At 40.4% G+C, this 27,816-nt stretch overlaps 1 protein-coding gene across 17 annotated transcripts; it reads left to right on the top strand.

Annotated features, from left to right (window-relative positions):
- PCBP2 (poly(rC) binding protein 2) lies at positions 1–25,276 on the top strand. Of its 17 annotated transcripts, none has more exons than XM_088138036.1 (15): positions 1–291; positions 2,953–3,092; positions 3,488–3,511; positions 3,603–3,635; positions 4,007–4,123; positions 6,877–7,008; positions 8,416–8,544; positions 9,532–9,606; positions 11,292–11,378; positions 12,192–12,233; positions 13,373–13,445; positions 13,813–13,851; positions 15,019–15,074; positions 16,299–16,468; positions 19,939–21,748. In XM_088138036.1, exons 2-15 carry the CDS (start codon positions 3,024–3,026, stop codon positions 20,267–20,269), a joined length of 1,377 nt encoding a protein of 458 aa, XP_087994162.1. In that variant the 5' UTR covers positions 1–291; positions 2,953–3,023; the 3' UTR covers positions 20,270–21,748. The 17 variants fall into 17 exon arrangements, with proteins under 17 accessions (XP_087994162.1, XP_087994146.1, XP_087994155.1 ...); XM_088138020.1 differs by lacking the exon at positions 19,939–21,748 and adding an exon at positions 24,896–25,276 and having other exon boundaries at positions 14–291; positions 2,971–3,092; XM_088138021.1 differs by lacking the exon at positions 19,939–21,748 and adding an exon at positions 24,896–25,276 and having other exon boundaries at positions 15–291; positions 15,022–15,074.
- Positions 25,277–27,816: the final 2,540 nt, after the last annotated feature.

Here is a 27,816-nt window from a genome sequence, read left to right as displayed (position 1 = left end):
TCCCAGACCCGCCGAGGCCGCCGCCGCAAGAGCAGCTGCCGCAGCCCCTTCCCGCTGCCCTTGCCCTCCTCCCGCCGCCGCCATCCCGCCCGCCCACCCCGGCTCTCTCCTCCTCCTCCTCCTCCCCTCCCCCTGTCCCGCTCCCTCCGCCCGCCCCGGAGACCCACGCACCACCCGCCCTCCCTCCTCCCGCTCCCCCGTCCCATCCCCTCCCCCCCCGCGCCCGAGCGAGTGAGTGAGCGAGAGAGCGAGCGGACGTGCGCGGCCTGGCCTGGCCAGCTATCCCGCCAGGTAAGATTCCCCGCTAACCCTGGATTAATATTTTCACCCCCCCCTTCCCAATCCTCGGGCTCGAGTAGCTTTACTTTTCCGTCAGCCCTCTTTCCCAAACCCGGCCGGGTCACTAAGGAAGCTTGAGGATACGCTCGCGGCCTACTGGGGCCTAGTCCGGCCCGACTGCGTGTGTGAGGCGCGGTGGGGGAGGGGTGGCCGCGTTCGTGTTGCCACCTGCGTATTGAAGAGGAGTGGGGCCCGCGCGATCAGCGCTGTGGGGGGGGCGCTACTGGGAAGGCCGCACTGGGCCGGGGGGGGGCGCGCTCTGTTGCTGCGTCACATTGGGCGGGATCTAGGCCCGGGCCGCGCGAGGGACGGTCGAAGGGAGGGGGGAGAAAGGGAGGGCGGAGTTTATGCGTTGGAGTGGGAGGGCGAGGCGAGGCGAGGCTGACGCTAACGCGCTCGGCTGTGAGTCGGAGAATGAAGGAGGCCCGCTCGCGGGCGGATTTCTTGGAGCGGGCGGAGGGAGTGGGGAAGGGAGCAGCATAGTTGCGTCTTCTGTAGAGCACCTCCCGCCAGCGATACAGCGCCCTCTTCAATGTTATTGCGATTCCCTTTCAGCCTGCTCAGCTCGTTCTGGGAGGAAAGTCGCTATAAGAACTTTGTCTAAGGATTTCTGTTTTAAAATAGAGTAGGATTTAGATTAAAATGTAAGTGGGATTTTTATTCCACCCCTTCCCCCGACACTGGTTTAGGAGTATTAGTATACTTTAAAAAAAAAATAATAAACTGAGGTCCATACATACTGTAGGACAGGCTGAAATGTATGTATATTAATTGTGTACTCACATTTTGCTAGCTTACTTGCTTTTTGGAGAAACATTTAAGACAGATGGCAGCCAGATCTTTCAGAAAAATAGAATTCTCTTGATAGAAACTCATAATGATCAGAAAATAATAGAAATAGTTGAGAGATTAAACTCTATGGGTAAGGTTTTTAAAATATAATTATAAAAAAGGAAAGTAGACTTCCTTTCTCAGCATCTGATTTTTAATCCAATTTGTGTAAAATCGTTGGTGTAGACAAAAATCTCTGTCAGTTACTTGAATGAGATAAATAAGGATTTAGGAGAGTGTTGCATAATACACTTTAAAAAAAATATATAGACCAACTTGAAATGTGAAAGATAAAGTGAATTCATGATCTTGTATTTGGTATACTGTATCTTTTTTTTTTTTTGTTTAGCTAGGCTTTAAGCAAAAAAAAAATCTTAATCTGATTCTTAATTCTTCACAATAAAAAGCAGTTTCTGCTGTGGTCTGTTCTCCTATATCCTTAATACTGGGGGTTTGTTTGTTTGTTGGGGGTTTTTTTTGGTGCCTTCAAGTCAGTGTTGACTCCTGGCGACTGCCTGGACTAGTCCCTGCACTTTTCTTGGCAAGGTTTTTCAGAAGTGTTTTGCTATTGCCTTCTTTCTAGTGCTGAGAGAAAGTGACTGGCCCAAGGTCACCCAGTTGGCTTCTTGCCTCAGGCAGAACTAGAACTCACAATCTCCTGGTTTCTAGCCTGATGCCTTAACCACTACACCAAACTGGCTCTGTTTAACACTGATACATATCTTAATAGCTGAACAAGTAATTTTTGTCATTCATCCTTTAATTTTTTTTAAAAATGCATGTGTTGTAGCTTCCTGTAGTGTCCTGTAGAGTAGCATGAGAAAAGCACATGGCACATGCTCAGAAGTTATTTAATGGATTCAATATTGAGGTCCTTGGTGCTTAAAAGGTGGCTCTGATATAAAAGTTGATTTCAACATTGCATTCTGATAGTCGGGCAACCAGGCTCTGCACTGTCAGATACAAGTAGCCTTTTCAATATTCTTATGTTGAAATTGCCAGAATAACTGGGAATTATTATTACAGAAATTATTTGGTTTGTTGTGGAACTGAAAATTACAATTGATCTCTATCTCTTCGGGCAGAATTGGGAAAGGGATGCCCGGGAGTGAGTAGAAAATCAGGTTGTTCAGGAGGGATCTATCTAGTGCATGACTTGAGTATTTCAAGCACAGCTACAGTCAATATTTCTGATAAACATTAACACTTTCAGTTACCAAGTAGTATCTGAATAGTTTATGAATAAACACATAGGAGATAGAAATCTATCTTAGAGCATCAACTTTTAATAGCAAGCACCTGGAAATCTTGGGATGTATTAGGTTACTTTGGCCCGTTCTCTCCTGTCAAATTAAAGTGATGTTATTTTGAGTACATAATGCTAAGACATGTAGAATACCTACAGTTTATGAACAGGACAAGCAGAGCAATCCAGGCTTTAGTCTCAGAGGACTCCAAGACAATGCATACTCAACCAAGTTAGTGTCCTGGCAGGATTAAAATGAAGGTGGAAATAAATTTGCATCTCCTTTTCTTTCCTTCTGGCAGTACTTTAATATTTCTGTTCCATTGCAAACAGTGAAGGGCAGTAATTTATTTTTTTTTTCTTTGGTCAGTTGTGGCAAAGTTATAATTTCAAAGGGGGAAAAACCCTATGTCCCTTGGTTTAACTTTCTCATAAGCTAGATTTAAAAACTGAAGTGTTCAAATGGTATGTTAAAGATAGAGTGGAAATGGTTCCAATGAACTGGTGGGTGATGAGATGGTATTTTTCTATTACAGTTCGGTTTTTTCTCCTAGCGACCAAAGATTTGACCACTGACTAAGCCTGACCTAACTGAACACAACTCAAGATGGACACCGGTGTTATCGAAGGAGGTTTAAATGTCACACTTACCATTCGCCTACTTATGCATGGGAAGGTACTTGCTGCTTTCTGTGTTCTTTGTCTTGGCATGAAACTAGGTCACAGTAAATGCCTTGGAAAACCCAGTTGTCTGATCAAATTAAAACATCTGCTTGCTCTTAGCATGCCATATATTGTTCTCTTGACCCCTGAGAAGGGAAACTAGAATTTAACTTGATTAAGTATATCTCAAAAACACTGATTTAAATCTTCTTCCAGTACAATTACTTCAGTCAGAGTTTTGAGATTATCATATTAAACTTCTGAATAATCAAGTACCTCATGTTGCAAAAATAAATGCTTTTTTGTTTGAAAAGTGTAAGACTTATAAGCATAATGTTTGGGAACTTGTGGTTGTGGGCATTTGTTAAATTATTGAGAACTATAGCTTTCTTATGTTTGCTCTTTCAGGAGGTTGGAAGCATCATTGGGAAGGTATGTGACACAACTTAATTTGTATTTTCTTACATAAATTTGGATTAGTAACACTGTTGACCAGCTTTTCCTTTTCTTTCCCTCTGCATAGAAAGGAGAATCTGTAAAGAAGATGCGTGAAGAGGTAGGTTTGGAAGATTAAAAGATGGAAAACAAATGGGCAAGACTAATAAATATGGTAACATGGGTCATTTTAAGTAAGCAGGCATCAGTAATTAATAGGTTGTTCTTGCACCATACCTGCTTTGTTTTAACTGGATGTTATTTCCAGATAAACAACTTTGGAGTTGGGAACTTTGTGGGAAAGAAGTTATTTGTGTTACAACTCTTGAAGTCCATGGTGAGGCAAACCAGAGGTGAAATCCACAATGAAGTGACACAGCCTGATTCTTAGCATGGTTACTTAAAAAGAAATCCCACAAACTTCAGTTTAATCAGAAGTGGGTGCAGAATCATACATAATTGTCTAGCAACTCAATTTTATTTCCTTTTTAGAGTGGTGCACGGATTAACATCTCAGAAGGGAACTGCCCAGAACGGATTATCACTCTTGCTGGACCCACTAATGCCATCTTCAAAGCTTTTGCTATGATTATTGATAAACTGGAAGAGGTGTGTGAATTTAATTAGATGATCCTTGGTGGATATGACCATGAAAGGCGTTTTGGGTACACTCTGTCCTGTAACAACACTGGAGTAATGTGTTCTGTTGGCTATATTATCTGATAGTGCTGAATGGAATTGATGTATCTTGACTTTACACATAAAGATGTTAAAGCTTAACGAACTTCAGTTAAAGCATAGCATAACTGGTGGAAAGAAGGTATTTTAAACTGTTTGAGTTCATGAACATGAATGGGAACTGTTTTGAGTAGGTTTTATGTTGGAAATAATACTTTTTCCTTAGCATAAGAACACATTTTTATGTGGCTGAGAATATTTTTTAAAAATAATAAAAGTAGATTTTGTTTGTTATTCAGAAATAATGAACTGGGATCTTAAGCTGAGCTGATTCCCCTTATAAGATGCTGTTATTACTCAAAGGGGGCAAAAAAAACCAAACCCCAATCTGGTAGCGCCTTTTCTGACTAACAAATTTTATTAAAAGGTATGCACTTTTGTGAGCTGCAGCTCACTTCATAAGGTACAGAGCTTAGGCATTTTAACAACATTTGTTAGCTTGAAAAAGTGCTACTGGACTCTCTTGATCCTACCATAGACTAATAACTCTTAACACAATATACTCAAAGAGGGAAGAGGCTACTTAATATGTTTCCCTACTCATTCCCTTCAGTTCTTAAAAAATCTCTTTCTGGGGGGCTCTGGTATAATATGGAGAGATGTTTTGAACAATGGCTTCAACTGCTCTTTAAAGCTTTGCTTGTAATTGCAAGAATCAGAAATATAACAAGTCCGTACTATGGATTTCGTTGATTTTTAATTTATTATAATTTTATCCTGCCTTTTAGTTATTTATATATCTATACACACACACACTGTATGTATATACGTTAACTATAACTAAAGGCAGCAAACATACCTAAGAACTCCTACCTCCTATTTTCCCCACAACAACCCTGTGAGGTGGGTTGGGCTGAGAGGGAGCAATTGGCCCAAGGTCACCTAGCCAGTTTCCATGCCTAAGGGAGGCCTAGAACTCACAGTCTGCTAGTTTCTAGGCCAGCACCTGAACCAGTACTGGCTGTCTCAAATTATGGCCACTTGAGAGACATTTCTCAATCCTGTGTTGTATACAGCCGTGGTCTCTAACTAGAATTCTGAAAATATGAGGCAGAAATAAGAATAGCTCCTTTTGAAGCTTTGAAAACTTTAGTTGATGCTTCAGAGTATAGAGCAGGTTTGCACAACATATGGCCAGCAGCCCTGTGTGGCCTGCTGGTGTTTTTTAAAAAGTCAATAAATTTGCTGCTGCTGCAGGAAATGTGCTGCTTAGTATCTCTAGGCCTCTCTGGCAGTGCTGCTTCTCTGTTATCTACCGAATGGCTGATTGGTGCACCAGGTATCCCTTTCTGGCCCATGATGATTTTTAATTTGTCAATGTGACCCTTTCCTCTATGCCAGGCATGCACAATTTGTACAGAGTGTGGATTTTCCCCAATCAGAGTAATAGTAATAAAAATAAGGTGCCTCTCCATTTCTACTGATGTTAGGATTAATGGAGCAAGCATTTGCCTTTGTTTTCTCTTAAATATGTACAGCATCAGCTTCTTATAGAATGGAAGTAAAAGAGCAGTCTGTGCTATAGTCCAGCAGTGCCTTTTTCCACTGAAATACCGGATGGGAACATTTTGATAGCTTTTTTTTCATCTTCACCTTGGATATCATTTCAAAAGCAAGCCTGAAAGAAGATCGGTTCTAAGACAAAATGTGTTTTCGGTATCAGAGTAAATACTCTAGCATAGGAGTTTTGAGTTGCTTCCAAAATTAGCAGCTTTGTGAAGTCATTTTCTTACTTTGGTTGGCTGACTTCACTGACCCTGCTGTTTCAATAGCGTGTCCTCAGTCTACCAAATAATAAAGCATAGGAATATACTTCAAATTTTCAAGCTAAAAAAGTGTAACCTTTTCTTCAGTGAAAAGCCACTTAAATATTAAATGGATGTTCATTTGAATGCTTGAAGTTTGGCATGCTAAAATAGACTTCATAACCTGAAATGCAGTACCCAAATATAAGCAGAATTTTCGGTAACCCGAAAGAGCCTTTTCTGCTTGCTCTATCACCTCTTCAAAGCTTCAGCCCTTGTCCTTGAGTAGTGAAATATATATTTTTGCTCTTCTTGGCATGGAAATTTTAGCTTGTTTAGCATAAAACTGCTGCAGCTATTGAGTTTAGGTTTTTAGGTAGTGCAGTTGTAATGCTTATATCGTGACTGAAATTTCAAAGATAGAAATACTGGCACTGTAAGCAGGTTTTTGTGTCTGATAGCTGAGCCTTTTGAGAAGGATAGGAAGACTTCTTTGGTCTGTTTTAGAGCCGACATTCAACTGTGTTTTATTCTGTATTTTCATATGAGTTTTTCGATATTACAGTATGTGAAGTGGAGATAATTTGCTTGTAGTGTGCTGAATAAGAACTTGATTCTATACATGTTGGAAGACATGTTGTGTTCCTATATGCTATAGGGAAAAATATGGGAGGAATTTCTTAGATGGCCCAAGGACCAAAGAGCCTATGCCTTCTCATTAGGAGTTCAGTAGTTAGGAAGACTGCTAATAATCTACTGAGGACATGATGCAGGAGGGGTTAGTTCTTAAAAGAAACAGGAGTTGCAGAGTGCATGAACACAGTATTAGTCTCCAGTTGAAGCTTTGCTTATTTGAAGTTTGTTAACTTCTGTTTTCAGGACATCAGCAGCTCAATGACTAACAGTACAGCTTCTAGCAGGCCCCCTGTTACTCTGAGACTCGTGGTACCTGCCAGCCAATGTGGTTCTCTTATTGGGAAAGGAGGCTGCAAAATCAAAGAGATAAGAGAGGTAGGTGCTCGGTTCTACTGGGATTGCAAGATTGTTTACGGTTTGTTCTGTGGAAAAAATTACACTCTCCTCATTGTGACTTCATCTTTTGCCAAATGCAGTGAACTTGAATGCTAGGCATAGGCTTTGCATCATTCTGCTTAATACAGCCATTTATATTTAGCGCTCATGAAACTGACACTAGAGGGTGGCTGGAGCCAAGCTCAGTATAGTAGGTGCTTTTTGGAAAGTTACTCTTCTCAATCTCCTCTTTTTTATATCTAGCAATAAGTTAGCGGCAAACAAGTTTGTTAGGGAAGCTGAATGGTTTAACTCCCTCCCTGTTAATTTTGCTGGTTCTTGGTAGGGATCTGCCTGTTTTTGCAAGTTTTTATTTTGTTTTTATATTGGTAAAAGGTTTTACAGACACATTCTAGTTAAAATTTCACCTAGCTTTATTTAATTTATAAAAATAGCAGAAAATTAAGGCAAATTTAGGGTATTGATACCTCTTACTTGAAGATTTTTATTCCTTCAGTTCATTATTCTGGAACATGAATGTTGGATAAAATGTTTAAAAAATTAACACCTCAACAAAAGGATTATTATGCTGACATTCCCCCCCACCCCAGTACTTTGCTCGTGAAATCTTAGATGGCCAACATAATTTGAACAACCCCTTTCATTTAAAAAGTACATGGGCTATGTGGATTGAAACATGTAGAACTATCAAATCATTTGATGTAGTTACATTGGTAATTAAGTGGCATTAGCCAGAATAAAAATTTATGTGATTTGATCCTAGATGTCATGCTTCCATGATGAAAAGCAGGAATGTCCTTTTACTTTAATCAGGTCATTTACCTCTAACTGTAGTAGGGTACTTTTACACCTACAGTTCTTGAAAAGTTACGAATGTGCATGCTTTTCTGTTCCTCAGCTTTTTTGAAGTTGAGTTAGGCTTAGAAATAACCTTGTCCCCAACAATTGATGTTGATCTTTGGTGTCATATTATTTTGACTACAGTACTCTTAAGTTGCATGCCACATTGCAAGCATCTTTGCTTAACATCAGATTGAGATCTACAGCTGTCGAATGTCAATTCACACTATTGCTGTAGAGAGTATGTCAAAACTATTAGTGCAGAAAAAAAGGACTTATAATTCTTATTTTTGTGGCTTCTTTCTAGAGTGATCCTAAAATACTACCTACAAGGTTATTTTATAAACAGAAGTAAAACAATTTCAAAAAATGTAGGACTCTGAATATCATACTGGAACTGTTCTGCAATTTCTTTTTGTGTAACAAAACTTCCAATAAATTTGTATCTTTCCTAATGGTTCTAATTACTATCTTTCTTTGAAAGAAAAGGTATAAACCATGTAAATCATGAAATAGAATACCTGATTGTGTATTTTCAATCTTAAGAGCACAGGGGCACAGGTCCAAGTGGCAGGAGACATGTTACCCAACTCTACTGAAAGAGCGATCACCATTGCTGGGATTCCACAGTCCATTATCGAGTGTGTCAAACAGATCTGTGTGGTCATGCTGGAGGTAATCTTTTTTTTAAGGCTTAACACTTACACGTAGAAGGTAGAGAGCAGCAGAAGAGCAAAGAGGACAATGTCATTGGATAATGGCCAGTTGCTTTCTTCATTTTGAGCAGCTGATAAAAGATTTTCATGCTGTCAGCTGAATTTCTAATTTATTTTTGCTCCATAAAATAGCAAGAAAGTTTTATGAAGGGGAAAGCACATTCTCTCTTTCTAGTAGCAGGCTAGTTTGTGTAAATGATGCTTGAAATGTCATTTTAAAAAGATCATGGCTGTCCATAGCATTCCCTGGTGGGGATTTTTGTTTATCAGATCAGCAGAAAACATTTGAAGATGTCTGAAGGCAGCATGAATACTTCAGTTGTAGGTATACCTTAAGGCAGATAGTCCTTGGTTGTATGTGAACAGATTATAAATGTATTCCTCATGTGGTGTGCCTAGAAAGTAACTGCAACTATATAGTATTCAACAAAGGACCATTTTGATTGGTTCATTGTCTTCTATTGTATTGACTAGCTAGAGAAAGCTGGACTGTCTGTTTGGTCACGGCATGTACCTCCATGGGAATATGGGGGGAAAAAATTCAATCAGTACTAGGTTTCTCAATAAAAGTTTTTCTTGTCATCGCAGTTCTATATCATTTGTCTTCATTTTGTAGAAATATTTTATTTGCTTCTAGATATTCCTAGTTGTCCTGTTTTAAACTGTAGCATTTCTTTTTTGTGCCTCTTGTCTGTTGAAGGAGGTGGCTCTTGCCTGAGAACTCATGCCACAAACAAACTGGCCTCAGGCAGCAAGAGCATTGAGATTTTCCATTGCAGAAGACTGGCTGCTGTTCAGAGACAAATCAAAGACTTGTTAAAGCCACAGATAGAGCTGTTCACTATCTAGTTCAGCTTGTTATCTAAGTATTCTGGCAGATACTCAGTGTCTCTGAGAAGTCCCTATTAATTAATCATGTTTTCCCCTTTGACTCTTTGTAATCTAGTCTCCCCCAAAGGGTGTCACCATCCCCTATCGACCCAAGCCATCCAGTTCTCCTGTCATCTTTGCAGGCGGTCAGGTAAGGCCATCCCTCTTGTTGGGCATGGGTGGGGGTAAAACAGCAGTAGCCTACCAAGCTTCAACACTGCCAGCACACATCAAACTACTCTGCATGCTTATCACCTGTGCTGCCCATCTGGCCAGCACAGTGCTACCTCTGCTGCTTTGGTTTTGTTCTTTGGAGGCTGCTCTCAAATGTTCACCAAACTGGTCTCTTTTGGGAATCAATGTAGTCAGCACTGTGGTTTGCAGGATTTTGTTGGCATTTATAATCCACTCCAAGCATAGGACTACTTGCAATCTCTTTTTCCTGGCCCTTCAATTTTGAGTCAGCATTCAAATTAGTGATAATTAATAGACTATTAATTCTGCAGAACCATAGTTCAAAAGCAGCAGGGGCTGACTGTTGAGAGGGGGAGACATTGGGAGAGCTGTGTCCTAGAGGGCTGAGGAAGTGAGGAGGAGATGCTGATTGATGCCACCATACCTTTGTACCCAAATCTGGAACATATGGGAATTACTTCTTTTTAACTTCTTTCATTCTTTTAAAGAGGAAATGAGTGCCACTTTCTTGTTAACTATATATGAAGAAATACCTGTGGCTAGTTTAAAAACACATCAAACAACTTGGGGTATAACTATTTTTCTCTGCTTCAAGCACACAGGAAGATGAGGCACAAATATGTTAATTTTCTGATAAAATAAATTGTTATGGCCAGTGCATGACTTCAGTCTCTCAGCTGGCTGGAATCCTGTGAATAGTTATGCATTTTCAATGACATTCACTTGAGTGGACTGTGAGTGTTCAGATATTTAACTGGACTTGAAGATGCTTGCAATCATTTTAGACAGATTTTGTTTGAGGTTGAAGCATGCACTTCTGAAAAGCGGGTCTCTCAAAACTACGTGTCCAGGGAAGGCTCTTGCCTGAGTATGTGGAGTGGAGTTGGAACACTCTGAGGACATAGTCATTTAACTGCTTTTGAGCACAGTGCCTCAAGGCCCACCTGTAAGCTTACTTTTTTGAAAAGGGCTGCATTAACTTTCAGATGCTTCAGAAGTGGATTGGATGAGGTGAAGTAAGCCAACCTGAGATTGTGAAGATAAGCAGTGATGGCGCTGGGAAATAGGTTTCAGTTAGCAACAGAAATGTAGAGGCAGCAGCTGGACAGGCCTGGCTGCAATGTACCCAGTGCTTATACATTCATATGCTACTTATATTGGGATATCTTGCTGATAACCACTTGCTGGGGGAAAGGTGCTGTCGTGATCTTGTTCTTGCCTCAATCCCTTCCTCTTTCTTCCTTGCCCCATTCATATTACCTACCTTCCAGAAGCTCTTGACAGCTTGCTAAGCAATTAATTGGCAGTGCAAAGGCACTTGGGAGGTTACTGAAGATACTTGAAGTAGGTCACTTGCATCCTAGAAGCTGATCTTGTGGCAGGGTAGCCCTGTTAATGCCATTAGAGTAAGACACTTTGTATCCATGCAGTCCCCCTGTCCCTGAAGTTGAAGGTAGTTGGGGTTTGCTCTCAGGGAAATCTCACATTGTCTTTGCTACTGATGTGACAAGAGTCAGAGTAAGCCAGCATCTGCCTAGTTCAGGTTAACCCTTGATCACAGTAAGTTTTATGTGACTTTGGTGTTAGCGAAAGGTTTCGGATTGACAGCCCTGGAGACTGAAGTCCTCTATTTATCCACAGGACAGGTACAGCAGCGGCAGTGCAAGCTACCCCCACACCGCCCCATCAATGTGCCTCAACTCTGACCTGGAGGGACCACCTCAAGAGGTGAGAGGGGAGTTCAGTCTCCATGGCCCATTCAATCCTTGGCCTCTTTGAGACTGCCAACAAGGGTGGCAAGATTGGTGGTGGCGGCTTGTGCTGTGAACTCCTGTTCATTGGGAACTGGATTAAGGCCACCAAACAGTACCTGGCAGGCCAGTAGGCAGCCCTGCAGGTGGTAACTGCTTGGCCAATTCCAACCAGGGCCGTATTTCTCCCCATGCCCTATCAGTGAGAGATCTGTTCTTCCAAAGCTTCACTTAGTGTTAAGCAAGTTCTCCATACAGTGACTGCCTTGCTGGGTTGCTTCAGTAGGGTTATTCCGAGAACCATCGTGTTTGGCTGGCTGCTGCTTTCTCCTTATTCTTCCAGATGTATTTCTGCCATCCAGTGCCTGACTGTAGTAGGTCCACTGTAGGGTTTTAAAGAGTGGAGTGGGATGGGGATGAACACTCAGCTGGTTCTTCTTAGCTGTTAAAACAGTTGGAGGTATAGGAAGTAATTAAGCTTCCCTTTCAGTCTAGTATGGAGAATGTGTAGGGCAGGAGGGCTTGTAGCACAGTCCAGTCCTCTGCTAAACAACAAATCTTCACCAACAACCAGCTGTTAATACTAATCCTTTTTGTGGCGGGGAACACTTTCCCTTCAAACACTATATACACCTAGCTAATACAAGGAGCCCCCTTAAGAGATCTGCCTTCAGGCTCCCCACCAACAATTCTCCCCTCAGCTTTCTGGCTTCCTGGCTAGTTGAAATCTATCTGTCACTGGGTGGCTGTCCAATGGTTTTTAATAGGACTGTTTTCCTCCTTTTTGTAGGCCTATACCATTCAAGGACAGTATGCCATTCCACAGCCAGATGTAAGTTTTGTTTACACTTCTTGTCTTGAAATCACCCCACTTACCCCTTCAAAATTTCTCCATGCTTTCTCAACAAGCCACTTTAGAAGTCTGTTTTGATTTGAAACCACAATCCAACCTAAAATGAGCCTCAAATTTTGTTCAGCACTCCTTTATGTAACCAACCTTAAACCTCTCCTCCTTTTTCTGTGTCCTGTGACACACACTTGCACAGCAAAACTTGGCATTCTACCCAAGTTCCAGTCCCTCCCCTGCAATTTGACATCAAATCCCCCCAACAAACAAAACAAAACTCCATGGTATACTGTCATTGTGGTTCTTAGTAAATGGCATAGGGCATTGGGTGTAGTGCACTTCCTGGTGGTGGAGGGGAAGCTAGCCTCAGACTTGAGCTTTCATCTTGAAACATGATGGCCAGCACGTCATGTAGTCACTGTACAGGTGTCATAAGGTGACGGGGCTTTTGCTTGGGTTGCCTTTTCTTGGCACACTTCCTGCTAATAATAAAACCATTCGCTGTCTTCACTTGATGTGAAAGGACTTTTTTTTCTCTCACTGTCCTTCTTTACTAATACCTTCTGGTGTGTGAGATAGTTGTAGTACTTCTCATGGAAGGGCATATAGGAATTGATCTCTGCTCATAGCATGCTTAGAGCAGGAAAGGGTGGGGTTGGGATGAGTGAGTCTAAGGCCAAGAGCTAGAAATTTGCACTGTTTAATATTGGGGAGAGCATCTGACTCCATTCTGGTCACTCCTCATGATATACCTCTCCCCTCCAAATGCTTGACAGAGTCCTGCATGGTGTGGTCCCAAGCACCACTGCAAATCAGTCTCTGTGTTATTTTGCCTGTTTGTGCTTTGTCTCCTGGTGTTTGTCACAATTCACTGCAGATGCCTTCTGTTGAGCCAGGGGTGTTTGAGATGGGTGTTGGCCTCACGCCCATGGTGCTTTTCTACTGTCTGTACCCATCTCTGCTCAGGGAAGCGCTTGCTCCTCAATCCAGTTTTCCTCCTGAACTCCCCTATCCCAAGGGGCAGCACCTCATGCTCAGCTTGCAGGGTCTGTTTTTCTTTAAAATGTGCTGAATAAGTAAGTCTGCAAAATTCCTAACATCCATCTTTCTCTCTCTCTTTCTAGCTGACCAAGCTGCACCAGTTGGCAATGCAACAGTCACACTTTCCAATGTCTCATGGCAACACTGGATTCAGTGGTATGTTCTTTATTGTATAAGCTAGCAGTCCAAGAATCTCCACTTGGCCTTTTAATGTAGATGACTGCCTTAAGCTCATTTTCTCACTTAAAAAAAGAAAGAAAAGATCCACAGGTACCAATCTTGAAGAACAGGCGGCTTTTACTATCCTCAAAAACAAGAACATTGTGTTGATTTTAAAGAGAATGTTGATGCTACTTCCTCCTTTGGTCCTTTCATTGCCTTTGCATTGCCAGTTGCATCTTGCTTTCCAACTACTGTGGTAGAAATAGTTGTACCAAATTGTATAAAAGTTTGTCTTGTTGCTGAAAGTCTGATAGGACTTCGGCTAGGACCACCACACTTACTGTCCCTTGTATTTTGACAGGCGTTGAATCCAGCTCTCCAGATGTGAAAGGCTATTGGGGTAATGACTGAAAAAAAAAACTGTAGTTACTCTATTGTGTATGTTCATAATGGTAGGGGATTCTTTCCCAGTCACCAAATTCTGCTAACTGCATAATAGTGCAGGGGAAAAAGCCTACAGCACATGATATAGGTGCAAAATCATATTTGATAATTTTTTTTCTTCTGTAAAGTACAGTGTGCTGGAACCTGTATTGGAGAGCAGATAATAATAGAATGAATAAGTCTATTCTCTTTCTTTTTGCAAGCTGTTTGCTTGTGAAGATGGTAGGGCAGCTACAATTATTCACACAATAGCTATATTGGATCAATAAACATAAAGATGGGATTACACACAAAGCCTCTTGAACAGTGCAGATGGCACTGCCTATTTATTTATTTCCTGAGACTTCTGTGCAGTTCCAGTCAAAAACAACTGAGATATAGCCTATGTCCAGTGTACAGAGTAAAAACTACAATAACAAGATACAGTGAATAATAACAGACCACAAAACAAAACACAGCCCCAAGACAACCAACAGCAACCACTCAGGAGGAGCCATCATGGATCATTGAAAAAGCCAGGACTTAATGGCTTTCCAGCATCCTAGCAGCACTGGGGCCATTCTGATATCTGGGGAATGGTGTTCCAGAGAAGGGATTCAGTGATGGAAAAGGCCTACGCCCATGATCCCTGGGGACAATAGTCCCGGGGGAGTGGTTGGGTCCCAGAGCATTCCTGTTCCTGTCAGATGGGCAGATATCAGGGAATAAGAAGTCTCTGGGAGTGTTGTGCCATTAGGCAGCAATAATTTTATGTACAACTAAAATGTATACAGATGAACATGAGTGTTTGCTTTGGGTCTGCTTATTACAAACTTGTTGGAAAGTATTATGTAAAGGATAATATTGGTTTGTTCATTGCTTGTTCATAGGAAGAGATGGTGTTACTACTTCAGTTTGTTCTGGCCAAGTATAAACATTCATTTGCGTCTGCTTTATAATCAGATATTTTATCAAAAAGGAAAGAGAGGCTTAGGTTTAACATCTTGCTCATCTCCTGCTTGAACACTTCAGGATTGCAATTTTTTCAGCAGCAAATGACAGCCTGACTGGTCTGGCATTTCAGTTTTGTACTGTGCTGGTTGTCTCAACTTTAAACTTGTTTTGATCTCTTTCTGTGTGTTAGCAGGTTTGGATGCATCAGCTCAAACTACTTCTCATGAACTCACCATTCCAAACGATGTAAGTATTTTTCAAAGATGCAGAATTCTGGATGTGCGTTTGGGATAAAGGTTTCTATTCTGGATTGTCTTGAAATACTCTTTCAGGAGTTCCATTACAGGGAAATTACGGCTGTGCTATAGTCTGGGCAGCTGTCCTTCTATTTTAAGTTCAGGGCATTGTTACAGATGGGAAGGAGAAGGCGCTTAAATTGCATTACATGAATGATGATATCAAAGCATTTAATACTCTAAGGTATCTCTTAGATTTTGATTCCGTAACTGAAAAGGAAAGGAGCAATTGTGCTTTTTCTTTGTAACCCATTAAAAAAAATGTTGCAACTTAGAATGAAGGAAATTCTTTACAAATTAAAACAGTATGGATTAATAAGTAGTTTGTAGGGTGTTAATATGGTGGACTTCTGAGAAGCCTTTAGCATGCAAAAACATTGAGAACTAACACGCATCCCAAAATTGATGCTGCTGAGAACCTTTCAGAAGAATATGGTAGACGAGAACGCGAAAGCCATGCTGTTACCTTGTAGATAGTTTGGCTGCCAACATTTTGGAGTGCCATTAGGTTGTCACAGTGATTTAAACAGCAGATGTTGAAACTGAGTATGTGTTTGGCTTATTCAGGTTAACATTGCTTTGAATCCAAAAGGCTTGCTTTAACCCCAGTACATTTATCTTTTGCTTCCCCAGGTTAATTGGTCCTCCTGTATGACATTTTTTGTTTCTACAGAAAAGGCGCTGTAACCCATGAATAATATTGATTACATAGCCCAATATGGCAAAAGGTGAACTTTTTCCCGCATTGCCATCATTTTACCTTACGTTACAGAGCATATAATGGTATAAGATCTGCAGTATTTGCTCTTGCTCTGCCAAGGGTGAAATGACAATTGCAGATTTTAAGCTGGCTTTCTAAGGAAAGTTGGTGATCCTTGGATAATATGGAAATACTGCGTTCACTGTAGGAGAGAAAGAGTTGTTTGTCTAAGGTAAACACTACAGGGTAGTCTTGTTTATTCAGATTCACATACAGTTAATATGCCAATTGGAAAAACTATTTTAAAAAGCTCTTTTAACAATAGTGAAGTTTTCTGATATTAGAAAAGAGTATTTACATAGTTTCTAGACATCAGCTTGACCCAAGTCTGGAAAGAAAACAACAGTGCAGAAACACATTTTTGGCATTTCAGACTGCAATCTCATTAATACCTTGCTTTGTTTTGTTTCTTAGCTGATTGGCTGTATCATTGGGCGTCAAGGCGCCAAGATCAATGAGATTCGCCAGATGTCTGGGGCGCAGATCAAAATTGCCAATCCAGTGGAAGGATCTACTGACAGGCAGGTTACCATAACTGGATCTGCAGCCAGCATCAGCCTGGCTCAATATCTAATTAATGTCAGGTAAGTCTTTAGTATGCTGCTTGATAATGCATGCCTCAGATGATAAAAGAAGGGAATGTAAAGCATTTCTTAAAACAGGGAAACTTTTAAAGACTGAAATAAACTTCCCAAGGTCCCCACCCCCAACTCTTGTGCAGAAATAGTAAGCTAAAGCTGCTGTTTGGTGCACAAGAGCTATCTCACCTTTGCAGGTGTGCATGCTGAAGCTAGGAAGGTATTGGAGATCTTGTAGGTAGAGGAGGGAAATAAGACATGCAATACATACTTCACTGCAACTGCAGATCTTGGGCTTTTTTTTTTTTAAAGACTATTTCTAGCTTATATGAGAGAGTGAATCATTGTTACTTGAAAGCCTGTGTTTTTATGAAGGTAAACTAGACTTGGAATCATATTGCTAAGTTATACCTGTTCCTTAAAAAAAAAAAAAAAAGGTGCTTAGCTGGGTTCCTAAATGATAGATCATGCCTTTTCTTGAGAGCTGTGCTTTGTTTGGGGCTTGAGAAAAAGGTAGGGCCAGCCCTGCCCCAGGAACGTGGCTTTGTCCACTGCCCCAGCTCCTGCAGTTCTTTTCCTCCATAAGTGCCAGCAGCAGAACTTCAGTAATGGGCTGCAGGAGGGCTCTGCAGCAAGCAGCAGCAGCTTTCGGGGCTCTGTCCCTGCAGTCCCTCACTGGCAAGGAGCCCTTTGCCACTTGATCTCATGAGACAAAACCAAAACCATCGGCTTAATGGAGGGTGGTGTCTTCAATAATTAAAAGCCCAGACCCAAAGACCTGGTGTTTGGTGTCCTGAAATTCTTACCTGCCGTCTATGTTATGGCTAAAGTATCCATTGTTTAAAAAAAAAAAAAGCAAGCTAATGTTAAGAAGCTACAGTTTAGCTTTTGGGCTGCTATAATATAGCAAATAAATATATTCCAGATGTGAACTTGCTGACATTTTTAAAACCACTTGAAAGCCTCTTAATGTCTTTGGACAAAAGTGACCATTTTGGGGTGCCCAGGAAACTTGCTTCAATTTAGTTTACTAGCTAAACGTTAGTAGGAACTAACATTGAAGTGAATATCTTTTCAGTGCTATAAAAACCTTTTAAAACTCTTCTCATTAGAGGCTCTCAAGCTCTCCCCAATTAAATTTATGCCCGAACTATAACACGATGCTGGTGGTGGTTGTGGGAACTGTGCAGAAAGAATGGATGTTTTGTAAGTGGTGTAATGTCACTTGCAAATGGCTACTGTGGAATCAAAGAGGGCTAATAGTGGCTTCAGACTGAACTCAGGGACTTGGAATGTTTGACATTGTGCCTAAAAAGAAGTATTGTATGTGAAATAACTAGAAATAGTTTCTATCTGCAAGACTACAGCAAAACGTATTTAGATAAAGTGTTATATATATATAATCAAGATCCACACTGTGCTATCCTTACAATTGCCCTCTAAATTGTGTCTTATTTTGAGTTGCTAAATCTGTTTACAAAATTTATTAGTTTCAGCTGATTTGGTATTAAGCAATAGGGAAGAATCATTCTATGCATTAAGCAACAGTTTCTGGAAAAGACACAACCCCCTCTCCTAATCTGTGTTCCTGGGTGTATAAGAAAGTATAGATCTAGCTATATCAAGCAGGATCATTTTCCTTCAGAAAACAAAATAAAAAATAGTTCCAAGCGCAGAACAAAACATCCTTCTGTAACATTTCAAAAGACTTCCAGTCACTCAAGACTTAACCGTAAGAGAGATAGATAGCAGCAAGACTTTGCTCCAGCATTTTTCATTCTAAGATAATAAAAGTAGATAGACAGTAGTCTGTTGACTTTTGTCACCGCCCAGTCTGCAGAAAAAAATGGCCAAGGAGATTACTTCAGATGTTTTTAAAATTAAAACTTACTTGCAGAAGGAATAAATCTGGATTTACTTCAGCATAGTCTGTGAATAGCATATCAGCAACAGTAGACCTTTCTGTTGGAGCTTTTTTGGCATGTCATCCTGAATACGCAATAGCATAGCAACACTATTCTGATAAACATATACATATTGGTGTTTTGGCAACTTGCCTGAAACAGAAAGCAAAATACATAATGGAGAGATGTGGGGCAAGTATATTCCATTACAATTTAAGATAACCTGACCCCCTAGCAAAGGATTTAAAACAACAGTAAAACTGCCAACTAGACAAGCAGCAGGACGTTCACATCCAACTTCCTGTCTTCAACTAGCTGTAGCCAGTGGCAAGGATGGAAATTTTGCCTGCTATTTTATTGGCTAAACCCCATTTCAAGTCTTCCAGATCCAAGCCCTATTGTGGGGCATTGGAATATTCAAAACAACATGGAGTGAGGCACTCCAATTTGCCCTAAGTTTGAAATAAAACTAAAAAATGCTGGACGTTCTGTTTGAGCACAGAACACCCAGCTGCTGTTCTGAGCTCTGAATGTTCAAGCTTGGAATGTTTGTACATGCCTTAAATATTTTTTATAGATAATGTGCTTTCTTGTGAATTCAGGCTTCAGTAGGAGAATCAATAGTCAATGTTGAAGAATCTCAAAAGAAAACAATAGTCACTAGCAATACCTAATATCTGGGCACTCTCAAAACACTGCCTCTGTTAACCAGTGAAGTGTCTCAGTTTATTAACAGTGGGTAGAGTAAGTGAAGGAAAACATATCCGGAACATGAGCTGCAATTCTGGATGAAATAAAACTTGTGATTCTTGTTTTCTAGGGAAGCACAAGTTGCTTTAAGATGTAATTGAACAGCATGGGTAAAATGTTAGATCGGCCTACAATTCATTGAACTCTTTTTCTAACATAAATAAAACAAGCTCTCCCTCAGGGAGTTTGATTTTATTAAATACGTTGTTTTAAATGGCCTCTGCCAAAATAAACAAGGGACTTTTCTTTCATTTATATGGAGAAAACTAATGCTAAATTCCTAGAGTTCAGTTAAGACTTCCCAGTTGATTATAGTATCATCACATAGAACTCAGCACAGTGTTAACGGTGTTTTGCTACCTCAAGAGAGACATTTGAATACTGCGGTCTGTGTTAAATCTGAAATAACAGTTGGGAAGGCAAAGAAAAGTATGCTGGAAGATCTTTTGCAAATAAATGCTGACCACATTGTTTAATAGTTTTCTGTAACTTCAAATGGTAGTATGTAGTTCTGTATTAAATAACAAAATGGCCACCTCTGAAATCAGTAGAAGTAGAAGTTGGGTTTATTCATAATGGGATTAGGGCCGGGACCAGTGGGCAATGTTCTGGGGCTATAAGTAGACCTTGGTACATCTAGAGAATGTTGAGATTCCCTGGCAGCCAGCATTCTCTCCCCATCCCATCTTTCTTCTGGCTATGCTATTTCCAAACCTTTCCAGACTAGGTTCATGCTATTTAAGCTGTTTTGTGTCCTGTGCTTTTTGTGTGGTGTTCCCATCCACCCACCCGTATTTTTGTTCCTTTTTTCCTCTGTTACAGTTTAGAAAGCGCTAAACCCTCCTCCCAGGCAGCCTCCGTCACGATCCCCGACCACCTCAGCATCAACCTCTCTCAACCCTCCACCCCTTCTTCTTCTTCCTCCTCCACCACCACCCCCTCGCTTGCGACAGCAGGGGTCTCCGACGCACCCTCCAGCCTCCCCAACCCTCTTCCGACTGCCCCCTGTGTCTCCAGTCTGCTTGGCATGAAACCCGTCCCTCTCCTGGCTCTAAATGTTGTGTCTGCTGCTAAGGGTGCCTCCACCACCTCAGCTGTGCCATGTGTTACTAACAAACTGAAAACGGAAAAACAGAGATTCTCTCCCTACTGAGAGTCTGCTTGTGGCCTTAGAGGAACAGCAGATTGTTTTTCAGCAATGGGGATCCTGTAGAGGAGACTTGGAAGAGATTTTTTTTAAAACTTCAAAACAGAAATGAGATTGTTATTCCTTTAGGATGGAGTTTCTTTTTGCTGCCGATCTCCACTAGGTCAAAGACAATTGAGCAAGTGTATTAATCAATTTTGGAGTCCAGTAGTAATCTTGATTATATAGCTTGTAGCTGTTGCTTTAGTAGTTTTTGTTTGCATTGTTACATGAAATAAGGTGGGTGGGCAAGGGTTGGGCGGGTATGGAATTCTAGCATTTGTTAATAAACTATTCATTTTGTGATATCTTGGTTTAAGCTGTTGCAAAGAGGCTACTTTGGCCAAACCTGTCTCAATGTCTGTCTTGTAATAAAGCTATCATAGTGAGAATGTGCACAGATGTGCCTGAATTGGATCCAAACTATATGACTGCAAGCTGGTGGATATCACATTGCACACCCAGGCTAAAGTCTTTAAATAGATGTCAATTATTGTCCTAGAATAGTTTTCCTCAACCTGATAGCCTCCAGGTGTTTGGGACCAAACTTCGGTCATCCCTGCCTGCTGCTGTATTGTCTTGGGGTTGATGGAAATGATAATACAAAATATATCTCACATTAGAGAAGGCTTTCTTGGAGTGTAATGAAGTGTTTAAACTCTATGCTTTGGAAGCTGTAACACCCCAATATGCAATTGCGAAGCTGCCAACTGAAGGCAGGGAGTAGGTCTTGAGGACTGCTGTGCTTCCATTCGGTCTACGACTTGTCCACGAGAATTCCTAGCTAGCATGTATACATTCACCTGCTTGGTAGAAATGTGATATATTTCTTTGCACATACGTCCTGTTTTGTACAGATTGTTATAGGTCTCTGAAAAATGCCAGTGCTTCAGGTACCTGGCTTTCTGTACATCCAGGACTATGTTATCGCTAAAGAGAGAAATGAACTTGGATCAGCAAGCACACTGTAATGAACAGCTTTAATAGTGCTGCAAGCCCAACCTCCTTTCACCATATGTTCTAAAATGACATAAAAGATCTAATCCTCGACGATCTGATATTTAGTCTTTCAAGTTGATAGATGAGTAGCCCAGAGCTATAGTTTAAAAATCTCATTAAATATTAGCTTGTGTATAGTGTCTTTTAAGAGATGCTCCTTAGGCCATGTAGTTTGTATTGAAAGCTAGTCATCTGCCAAAGCTAGCCAGTTGGCTTCTCTTCTCCCAGCCATTCTTCTGGTTTCAAAGACCCAAGTAGTTGCCTGTTTCCACTAATAAGGGCTCTTTGGAAATGGAAGGCAGACAAAAAGGATAATGTAATAAAAAGCAGTGCTCTTGTGTTTAGCATGGTGCTCATTACATTATTTTCCCATGTGAATCAGAATAACTTGATCTTTAGCCTGGGATTGCCGCATAAACATTGCAGTTCTTTTTTTTTTTTTTTAAAGTAGCCTCCTGTGTTTATTAATCTTCAAAGAGTTGAGATAACATTGAATAAGAAAAGGTGACTGTTGAAACTGATAAGAATTGTGTGCTTATCTTTTGTATTAAAATTTGAACAAGTTTGAAATGGCAATTAGATTATGGGGCTACAAAATTTTGGACTTTGCATTTAGGGATGTGGAGGGTCTAATCTGATCCTATTGTGAGGGATGGGATGGCCATTAACTGGCTGACTTATGCAGTTCTGTCAAATCTTTTTTCCTTTAATAGTAGGAGTCTTTTTTAGTAATTGTTTCTGCAGTTTGACTTTCACAATTGTAACTTTTTTAAAAAAAATCTGTTCTGCTGTAGTGTAATCACATCAAGTAAAAATTGTCCACTCTTAACCAAGCTTATGGGCTGGCCGTCTGTTTCATAGTGTTTTGTAGAGACTGATTTTGTGACCAGTAAGATGGTGATGTGTTGTTCAGAAGCTGTTTCTTATACTGCACAAACACTAGTTCTCAGTAATAACCATATAGAACTCATAATGTTGGGAAGTGGATGCCTGCACTTGATTTTTTTTTTAAACATCAAGCTTGCATCCATATCCACCTTTGCAACTTTTCCAAAGTTGAATCCTATTAGTTTTACGATGCAGCAGGAAAAAAGTGTTCCTCTGTCAAATTGTATTAAGGCAGGCACACTTTGCATGTATTATGTAGTATGTGCAAAAATTACTGATTTAAAAACAGTTGGCTTCATTGGTAGTGGGGGGAAATTAACAACAGGTCTTTTTTCTGGGTTTGGGTTATGCTCCTGAAGTTACTTATCTCACAGAATTACAAATAAGATGACTACCCATAGAACCTCATTCTCTACAGCAGTGTTTCTCAACCTTGGCAACTTTAAGATGTGTGGACTTCAACTCCCAGAATTCCCCAGCCAGCCATGCTGGGCTGGGAAATTCTGGGAGTTGAAGTCCACACATCTTAAAGTTCTCAAGACGGAGAAACACTGCTCTACAGCCTACTGTTATTCTTGGGCTCCTGCCTGGCTCATAGCAATGATCTATCCCTGGATTTGCAAATTTTCTGGATTTGAATTTGTCTCAGCTTTTTGGGAGGGTGGAATCATACCCTTTTCTGCAAGGTACAGCTACACAATGAGAGCCAAGTTAGCAAAGACTGTTTGAGGTTCATTTTTCAGTGTGTCAGAGCTCAACACATAAACAGCTGTTCTATACCCTGAAGGTCAAAACATACAAACTGAGATGAGATGCTGTTTTGCAACACACCATTGCAAAATCCGCCCTGCCCCCAGCCCTTTATAAGCAAGGAGTCAAGAAAAAGCAATTGCTCTTAGCAGCGTGATTAAAAAAAACCAAGTATTAATGCATAATCCACTAGTGTGGGTATGCATTGAGTACTTATCTTTTTAGAAAAGAGAAGGTAGAAATTTGCAGTGTTTGCTAAACCATATTTTGGGGTGGGTAAGGAAGGGTAAGCCAGTTACGCTCACGTGTGCCACTGTTCCTTTCCATTCTGTAGGACAGCCTTTCCCATTGGCCGTACTGGCTGGGAATTCTGGGAGTTGTCCCTGTAAGGCTGATCTCTAAAAGCAGAATATAAAAATACCAAAGTGAACATACTCAAACCTCTTCATGTGTTTAGTTGGCATGAGCCATTCCTTTCCCTTGTTTGAGTGGGTCTTACTTGGAATTCTACTTTCTGCTGAATTATCCTTTTTTTGGCCAGATCAGCCTTCCCCAACCTTGGCATCCTTCAAATGTATGAACCTGTTACCAAGAAGTCTTATCAATCACTCCAAGGAAACCTGCCTTAGGTCATTTTATTGAAAAAGGACTAGGAAGTTTCAGTTATTCAATAGTATATGCAGGGTCTGATTATATCACTCTTCTACCCCATTCTGGCCTAATTTCTGGCAAAGAACCATGCAGCTGAGCCTTACCCATTTGTATTGCCTAACCCTTGTCCCGTTGATGTGGGTGCAGCTTGTCAGTGAGCCTCTTGCTCACAGTTAGTAGACTATGTTAGAGAGTCTCCTTCCTGAAAGGTAAGTTTGTATAGCATGGCTTCTGCTTAAATATACAGACCTTAAGCCCTAGATTTCAAATGAAGTGTACTGGCCTTTTTTCTTCCTTAAGAAAATAGTTTTTCATGGACACTCAGGTTCTTTTAATGTAACTTTATTTATTAGTAAAATCTCTTCCTCGCTATCAACCAGTGGATTAAGGCATGCCTCCACTTTGAGGGAGTGGAAATTCATGGCTGAAACAAATATAAATTCTTCCATTTAGGGGCTTTAGTTTTTACAAGCAAAGAATTATTTAATTTAGAATACCATACTTTTACAGGCAGAATAAAACCAGTTTTGCTGTAAGCATCAGACAACTGTAAAAGGTGCATAATTGCGTTTGAGTTTTATTATATACAACAATTTGAGAAATGGGGTTGGTGATCCTGGAAGGAAGAACAAATTTCTTATGTGGTCTTTAAAATCAAGCCATTTCTGATGGCTTTTAATGATTTGACTCTTGTTAAATTTGATCTTGCCTAAATACCTGAACATGCCTAAGCATTACTTTTATCTTTTTGTGACTAAGGGGTAGAATACTAAATGCATGGCAACAGAGCCACAGTTCAGTGGCTATATGTTTGTATGTGCTAGTAGGAGCAGAGGGTATTGTATGACGCCTGCCTCTAAAAAGGTACTGGTGAACTCTGGTGGTGTATTGGCTAGTATGTACACATGCAGGAGGTACTGAATATTTAAGACACCTTACCGGAAGCCATGCTTGCTACGGGGACCGGAAGCCATGCTTGCTACTTGTACAAAAGCTGCAATAAAGCCTGCTTGACTTTCCTTTTGGGTATCTAAGTGAGCTGCAAGGTGTTCAAGATCATGATGCATATGTTTGTAGCCATATCTATTAACAGGTACGTGGGGCAGCGCTAGCTGGCAGAGGGGAAGCAGATCTGCCCCTGAAAAATTAGCTAAAAAGTACCATGTGCCATTTATAACTTTTCTATAAATAACATACCTTTCATGGTTGAAAAAATCATGTCATAAGAATTTGGACTTGTGTCAAAATCTGGCTCTAAGTGTGTCTACGTTTGTTAAAAGACTTTAACTTTTGTTTTCATCGTAGGCTTTCTTCGGAGACTGGTGGAATGGGAAGCAGCTAGGACAATGCCACCACCTCACTCATTACCCGTTTCTGCCGTTCATCCCCATGATCCATCTGTGTAGTTTTTGAGCAGTCAGCAATTCCAGGTTTTAACTAGTTTGTAAATTTTCAGTTCTACATGCTTTACCCATCCACTCATGATTTTTTTAATTGCAGCATTTTAATTCCTTTTCTCTGTTCAGCTGTTAAAATGCTGATTCATATTTTAGTTTAAGCTTCTTCCCCTTTCTTGGCTCATGAAGTTTTTCTGTTATGTCATGAAATGTAAGAGTGGAATTAATACATTTCAGTTTAGTTCTGTAATGTCAGAAATTTTTCAAAAAAATAAAAAGATGGACTGGAGTTTTTTTCCTTGTGAATAGAAATGTGTGGTGCTCTTGAGTCTTTATCCCTGGTCTTTATTATCTCCTTGGAATTCTTGAGTAGCGCATCAGAAAAGCTTAATATGGATTGTGAAATTGTGACCTTTGTGGGTTAGGCAGGGGAGTGCTGTAACCAGAAAGAAGAATACATTTTCCCATATAAGGAGATGAACTGGGAGGGGGATGCAGATAGCTATGCTGTGGGTTAGAGGTTAGGGATATGATGGAGCCTAAATAATGGTTTATCCTCCTCTCATTTGAGAGGAGGAAGAGAAGAGAATAAAAGACTTGAAACAGGTATTAGTTTCTCACGGACTGCATTTTTTAGAAAAAGAGCTTGTACTGTACATAATTTCATGAATGTTGTGCCACAGTGGCATGATCTTTTCATGTGGGACCCTATAATTCAGATGATCCAAATGCTGGGGGCAGGGGGTGAGTGCCTTTTAGTTCAGTAATCAGTCAAGACTCTTTTATATGGGATACAAGCTGAGAAAGCAAAAATTCATGTATGTGTGTAACACAATCTGCATTGCCCTTGTTTTCCAGAAGTGACCACCTATTTTGGAGTGCGAATACTATAGAACAGATGGAGGCAAACTGCAATCCTCCAGCTGTTTTAAATTTAAATTCCTATCAGACACAGTCAGTGGCAAGAAATTAAATATGGTCATATCTAGAAATTACTTAGCTCTTGTAGAATATATGTTTTATGCCTATCTGACTATTTTGGCATATGCCAGGTTAGTGAAATGCATACTTTTGAAAGGTTTGCATATAGCCTACTTTCTTGAGTGTTTTCGAGAAGCTCTCAGACTGCAGGATTAAACAAAACACAGTACTTCTCAAGGTGCAAGAAAATAAGTTGTTAGGAAAAGTTTGCATTATTACCCAAGTTACATTTTTATGAGACAAGGAAAGGCCATATTTCAGGTTTTGGAAAGGAAAAGCAAATTGTCTCTGAGAAATCAATTCCAACAAGAGTTAGATGGAAATTCAGGTGTCAGATAATTCCTTGCGCACTTTGAAAAAAGTACTGTGTCATTGCAACAGGTTATGCATTACATTAGCATTTTTCAACCTTTTTTGAGTCTGTTTCAAGTTCTAAATACAACTCTAGTTCTGCTTCCCCACAATATCACTTTGCCAACCATTTGATGTATGAACATACAAGGGCCCTTGCAGAAGTTGCAGGAAACATATTGTGTAAATCGTCTGAAAATTTCAACCAGATATTAAGAACTTCTAAGTTAACATTAGGTTTGTGTGGGTCCTCCACTAGTGAGGCAATTGGCAAGCTCCCCTTCCTGCAGTTCTGCAAAAAACTTAGGTGACGTGGACTTGCTTTTGGGAGCGTGGGGGAACCTAGTAGCTGCCATTTTGATTTTCTCAAACTAATATCCTATCTTGGCATTGCACTGTGGGGAATTTCAAACAGGCTGTCCAACAGTAACTTGAGTTCTCAGCTTTTGCGCTGGTGCTGTTTGGTTGCAGGAGCAACAGAAGCCATAACAGTTGCCTGAAAGCATTAGATGTAGGTGCTGGGCCTAAACTCAAGTATTTAGTATTTTAGTAAATGTTAAACTGTATTGTATCTTCTTCTCCTGAAATGTGTTTGCATTAGTAGCTGCAGATTTAATCCACAAGACAGTACTGGATTTCCACTGGGAAAAATTCAGATCTTACCTATTCGGACAGATGTAGAAAATAGTGATTGACATTCAGTGGGACTGGTGTTAATATCAACTGAAGACCCATTCTTTCTGGAGGTCTTGAAATAATGCTTAACACTACTCTGTGCTTTTAAAGTAGCTAAAAGGAGAAGGAAAGTTGTGAGCTCATACCAGCTAGCTAGTTGTGCTAGTTGCTTGCAATTACACTGAGTAGGTGGGCAAATGAAGGCTGCCTACAGCAACTCTTCTAGAGAAGTACATCTGGGCTCAAGAATGTTTTATTTTCCCTCTCCCTGCTCTTAAGCACACAGTTTGAGAAATAGCAAGATGCAGTAGCTAGGTTTCCTAAGCAGCAGCAGCTACCATTACAAAGGACTGACTGTAAGGACTGGATTTCTTGTGGTTGTAGACATGATCTTGAAATCACATTATGAATCTAACAAGATTGGCATGGCAGTTGCCTTATATAGTAGCAAAAATTGTGTGCGCTTGTCCAATAGTTTGGGGTCAGAACTCAAATTTCCTGCAGTCATTTTCTTGTAAAGGCTTAGCAATTCTGATATCAAAAGCAACGTTGTACATTACTTGAGCCAAGGAGGCTAGTACTGTAGTATGTGCAGTGTAATAGGGAAGCACTCTTCCAAACTTTAAACTTTGAACTATATTAACTTTAATCCAGTATATTTCAGAAGCCAGGTAGCTATAGAAAAACATAAAAATGTTTATGGGGGCTCATTAGCATCCACGAATCCCTTTTATCTCATGTTTTTCCCTCAGCCAGCCAACTCGAGTATGTGTATGAATGTTTTAAAAAAACATTTTGTTAGTAAATAGATTGAAGACCTGT

The sequence above is a fragment of the Python bivittatus genome, unplaced genomic scaffold (genome assembly GCF_059951505.1).
Source record: "Python bivittatus isolate LINGU-HERP-01145 unplaced genomic scaffold, Pbiv_v1 ctg000220_np1212, whole genome shotgun sequence".
In the NCBI taxonomy this organism is placed as follows: domain Eukaryota; kingdom Metazoa; phylum Chordata; class Lepidosauria; order Squamata; family Pythonidae; genus Python; species Python bivittatus.
This window is presented reverse-complemented; position numbering and strand designations above follow the sequence as displayed.